At 50.4% G+C, this 5,317-nt stretch overlaps 1 protein-coding gene across 1 annotated transcript; it reads right to left on the bottom strand.

Annotated features, from left to right (window-relative positions):
• Positions 1 to 6: 6 nt before the first annotated feature.
• Positions 7 to 5,113, bottom strand: LOC107306774 (NADH-cytochrome b5 reductase 3-like). Its single transcript, XM_015850124.1, has 3 exons — positions 4,989 to 5,113; positions 3,131 to 3,262; positions 7 to 831 (listed from the first exon to the last, which is right to left on the bottom strand). Exons 1-3 carry the CDS (start codon positions 5,007 to 5,009, stop codon positions 706 to 708), a joined length of 279 nt encoding a protein of 92 aa, XP_015705610.1. The 5' UTR covers positions 5,010 to 5,113; the 3' UTR covers positions 7 to 705.
• Between the last annotated feature and the right edge of the window lie 204 nt (positions 5,114 to 5,317).

Here is a 5,317-nt window from a genome sequence, read left to right as displayed (position 1 = left end):
AATTATTCATGCTTTATATGATGTTATGATGTGGAATACTGATAGCAAAAATTACAAAATTATTAAACCATGACACTGATAAAAGCCAAAAGCTGGTGTTGGACTAAACACAGTGCATTCCAGAGTCTGTCCCATGGCTGCCACACCCGTTACTCCCAGCTGCCTTGCTTCCCACATCCTATGCCATCAAGCACCCCTGACCCACAGACCATCCAAGAGGCATCTACAGCCAAAGTCCTTATTCAACACAAGCCGCAGTGAAATGCTCTTTCAATGCTCTTAAGCAGTGAGAAACAACAGCACTAAGCTAGTATGGAAGGCAATACGCCACATGGCAAGGCCTCAGGAAACATCTACTCCATGGTGACTAACAAGTTCCATGCGACTCAGAGCTTAGCAGACTAGCTGGTGAACTGCATGCCTTAGCTGGGAAGCAGCTGGGAACATTGCCTTGAGGGATGGGTGGGATCACAGACACCGAGTGCCATGGGAGTAACACGCACTGGAAAGTTAAGATTAGAAAAATACAAAGACCGACACTTCTTTCTTCTGCCATCTTCCCAGAAAGAAGCAGGATGTACGCGCTCAGTAAGAACGCTGGGTTTCAGGCACTGCACATGACTCACAGCACTGGGACCCAGCCACACAGGCAGCATTTGAGATTCAACAGTTCAAAACATAAGAGAAAATCCCCCATGAGATCTTTTACAGTACAACTAATGTGGCTCTGAGTCTCAGGAAGGAAAGGCGGAACGTACCTATTGGCAGACCCAGAACGTGATCCGTGGAAGGGAGAGCAAACCGAAATCTCCTTGTGTCATGGCTTACTTCCTGAAAAACAAAAAGAACCATCAGCCACGCTGCTGGGATCTTGATTGCCATTTCTCCTGTGAAATCACTGCACCTGCGTGGCCTGCTCAGGGATTAACTACGCGGGGGACAGAACTGAACAAACTTTTCATGCAAATTCTTGTTTAAAAGCTAACTGCTATGCCAGATCTCATTGAACACAGAGGAATTCAACAGCAACTGCCCCATTCAAGATGGGCCGAAGGAACCAGAACACAACTATTCTGGTGCATCATAGCAGACAACTGTGAGAAACACTCAGAAAGCCATAGCACGCCCATGCCTGTGCCTCATGCCTGCTGCAAGGCCAGGACACCGAGCACGCTGCTCAGCAAGGTCTTAAACCAAGGCTACATCAGCAGCAGCCCTGAGGTCATTTGCAGCACAGGGACACCTCCCTGCATTCCCAATGCAATTACCCAGCACTGTCCTCAGTATCTAGAATCAAGCCCCCAGCCTTCCAGCTGCCAGCACATTTCTGTCTCAAGCTGCAGGTGCCAAGGACTTCTCCAGGCTCACATCTGAAAATGCAGAGGTGGTGAACAGGTTTTTTGCAGGCTGGTGCTTAACTGTGTGATGCCAGCTTCTCCTAGTGCCAAATGGCACTTGCGGGGCATCCTTACGTTACCAGAACGAACACCAACCTTTCAGCAGGTGCCTAAGGGCAGCTGACAGGTGGGGGAAAGAAATAAGTCTCCTTCCAACTGCTCAGCAAAGTGATATGTTTGGCTTCCAGCTTTAACACAAAGATCTAGGCTGCACTAATAGAAGCTCAGACTTCACATAACATGTCCACCGGGCCAGTGCTTTTCAAACATCATTACTGCAGATACCTACAAACTGTTTCTCTCTATGGAACCTTCCAGAACACACTCGCAGTGATGTAGGGCAGCCCATACATAAAGCTGGCATTCCCTGCAATTGCAGGACCATTTTTGTTATTAGTAAAATCTAATTGTCCTCTGCATTTCTCTTGCCAGCCTGAATAGTCAAGCCACACTTCTCATTCCTCTGCTTGAGTTGCAAAGCCCACAAGAAAAACTTCCTGCAAGGCCATATTCTCAACTGTACCATCAGAACACCTCCATCTAAGAAGGAGGAGCAGACAGCCCCCAACTGCTCTTGGAACAAAAAGGAGCCCATTTGTTCGTTGTTTTGTTTTCAACACAAATCATTTAGATGCCGTGTTGGTGAAATCACTGAAAGCTTCATAGTTACAAAAAGGAAATGACGAATACCAACATGGCAATGGGAAGAGCGAACACTTCTAAGACAGAAGGGTCTTTGGTTGGGCTGCACGAGCTGCCACGGTAACTCTCCAAGGAAAATAAATCCCCTTTCTGATCTGGCCACATGTCTTGAGTAGGCTCCACATGCACACTGAGCGCCACTGCTCCCTTCCCAACCTTAGGACCTTTAAGACCTTTTTAGACATTAAAAGGTTTCTGCGTTTTCCACCCCTTTCTGCAGTTGGGCAGCCTGTACCCGCCACCATGTGCTATACAGCTTGTGAAAAAACAGGGAGGATATAATAACAGTGTTGCTGCAGCATGGGGAATCAATGCTGCACGGCAACCCTGCCCAAGCCATGGGGAAGCTTTCACTTCCCAGCAAACCAAAGACTCAGAATCAAATGACTGCTTTCTTTGACAGAAAGAGCGAACGAAAGCCAAGCTCTCAGTGCACTCCGTGTACCTCGAGGAAAACTCTGGTCTAGTCCAAAGTCCCCTTCATCAAAATGTTCTGATAACTTTTTGGTTAGCTCATTGACTTCAGACAAGTCAACACTACAAATACCTTCAGGTATGACTGCACACTGGAAAGCCAAGACTTCTGACTCATACCTCTGACAATCGGCTTATCCAAGCTGAAATCTGGACTTGTAACTGTTTGGGCCCCGTTTCCCCATGTGGAGTTACCAACTTCTGGCAGCAAGATCTGGTAATTATAGAAATTCCTCCTGATGTGCTCTATGACATGAGGCTCACTTGACAGAAACTATGAGTACGGTCATTTCCAAAGCATCACGCACCACTCTAAGTTGACTTACAAGACTGTATGCCAGGGAACTCACTTAGGCAAGGAGCACGTATAAATAAGTTCTTTGTTTAAAATATAGATATTTGCATGACTTTACCAGAAACAAAGCTCAGCAGCCTTCAAAAGATCTACTGTTCCCAAGCAAACCCTGCTGCAACACTGCCCAAGATGTAGGCAGCTGCCAGCATCTCACAGCATCCACAGAGAGGTCCTGCTCAGCACTGCAGGTGCACGTACATACCTCTTTATCAATCAGCCTCAACGCATACTTCACTTCAGGATCCTTCAGAGTGATTGCAGGACGGGGAGTCCCAAAAAGCCTCCGGACAGTGCTGTAGATGAGCCATAATGGGTATGTCACAACCCAACCCAGCTGTGGCACAAACAGAGAGAGCATTAGACATAAGCCCCTGCAGGCACATGCAGACATGTGCCAGGCCAGCTGTGGGGCAGAGAGCTCCCTGTGAGAGCAGCTCATTCCTCAAGCTGGCACTGGGGATCCCCTGCCTGCCAGCATCTCCCTGTTCTCCCCTGTGTGCAACAGGACCTCAGGCACCTCACAAACACTGACATAAGTTCACCCTATCCTGGGGCAGGAGAGCAAGCTGAGCTTCTCACAGTAACCCTCTTCAGCTCCCTGGTTCATTGTTCAACGTGCAGGAGAAGGGAAAACCACAGGGGTACTCTGCATGCAGTGCTCCTTCTGATTCATGGAAGAGGGTGAAGTCTCCACTTTCATTTTGCTTTTAAAGGACCCGGGCAGTGTTTTGGAATCACACTGCTGTCAGCCTGACAGCATTCAGGAGGCTGCAAGCTACTCTACATGATTGCCAAAGTTATGGCAAGTGTCCAGTTAAGACAGCTATAAACTCTCTCCTCCTAAAACGTTGCTGTAGAGACCTAAGAGCTATCAGCAGCTGGTGTGACTTGAAAGCATGGCATGCACAATGCATTTTTCCACTTTTACTGCAAAAATTGTGTCTAAAGAAGCTGAAGTTCACTATTAGTTTCTGCAGACCTGAGAGATCACTGCGGCTCTAAGGATTTTTGTTACTCAGTCACAGAACAGACAGATGGGGAGTGACAGAGCAGCAAATAACTCCTTCTGGCAACCGCAACAGCAAGGCCTAGTGGAGACAGTAAGCTGAATGTGGAAGAGATGCCGCTGCAAACAACACAATAATGCATTAAAATAAATTAGTTTCATTTGAACAAGCGGCTACTCGAAATGAACAAAAACCAGCTGTGGTTTAGCAAATGAAAACGGGAATTAAAAACGCTTGGGCCCGGTCCCAGTACCAGGACCAGCGTGTAACAGGGGACAAGGGAGAGCTGTCTCAGAAGTCAGTTTCTCCACCCGTGTGCTGGAACAAGTTTTCTCCTATCTCTGTAAATAATTTCTGGGCCGTCAGCTGGCAGGTCTGAACTACCACAGCTGCTCAGAGAGACAAGAAAGCCGCTCCTTCCTCATAAGCATCACCTTCGGAAGCAGGTCACCACGGCACGGTCAGTTCGCACAGCATAAAGCCGAATTCTGACAGATAACCACGGCCCCGCAGACAGACGTTTGTCACGCAGGGGTTTAGCGGGACAGGCTGAAGAACTAAAATAACCATCAGCTGAGGGGCGGCACAAAGACAGCAACCAAGGGCTGGGGAGCTACAACAAGCTGCGTCCGCCATCCTCATCGCTCTCACAGCTAAAAGCGCTGGGCAAGCTTCAGCAACAAGGCACGCAGCACCAGAAAAGTGCTGGTGACTCACAGCTGCTAACACGGGATAAGCAACAGAATTTTTATTAATGGAAGCAAGGCGAGGGGGGCGGAACAAAGGCGGCCACGGCAGAAGCCACAATCGGGGCTGACAGCCGCTCCCCTCACACGGCCAGGCCGTGCTCCCCCCCCCCGCCTCATCCCCTCGGCGAGGCAAGGCGGCCCCGCCCGGAGCGCAGCCCGCAGCCAGGCCGTACCGGAAACCCGCTCGGGGGAACCGGGAGGCGAAGGAGAAAACCCGAGCCCCCCCCCGCCCCGCAGCGAAAACCCGAGCCCCCCACGCGGGCAGCTCCCGCGACGCCGGCCCCGCCACCGCCCCGGCACTCACCGTGCTGAGCTGCGCCCCCATCGCTGCCCTCCAGCCCGAGCGCCGGCCCCGCCCCAACAAGGATCGCCCGGCCTCCCCGCCGCACCGCCCCGCGGCGCTGAGCTCCGCCAACCCCCCGGGACACCAGGGGGCGCCGGGCCCCGGCCGTACCAACGGAGGAGGGGACAGAGAGGCAAAACCGGAGTGGAAGTGGCAGAAAGAAAACCGGCCGCCTCCTCTGATCGTGCTTCTTTGTTTCCCTTGTGTTTATTTTCTGTGCCTCTCCTCACCAAAGAAGGAATACATCTAAGAATGATTTCTTTTCACCCTTTCTATGAGTCTGTCCTTAT

Source organism: Coturnix japonica (assembly GCF_001577835.2).
Source record: "Coturnix japonica isolate 7356 chromosome 1 unlocalized genomic scaffold, Coturnix japonica 2.1 chr1random2448, whole genome shotgun sequence".
NCBI classification, from domain to species: Eukaryota; Metazoa; Chordata; class Aves; order Galliformes; family Phasianidae; genus Coturnix; species Coturnix japonica.
Note: the sequence above shows the minus strand (reverse complement) of the source record. Positions and strands in the feature narration are given on the sequence as shown.

Bases quoted from the DNA above. Each gene is read 5' to 3' on its own strand.
- LOC107306774 (XM_015850124.1), bottom strand. From the start codon at position 5,009: ATGGGGGCGCAGCTCAGCACG. The intron at 3,263-4,988 runs GTGAGTGCCGGG...TTTGTGCCACAG, and splicing joins TGGGGGCGCAGCTCAGCACG to CTGGGTTGGGTTGTGACATA. The intron at 832-3,130 runs GTATGTACGTGC...TTTGTTTTTCAG, and splicing joins TGAGGCTGATTGATAAAGAG to GAAGTAAGCCATGACACAAG.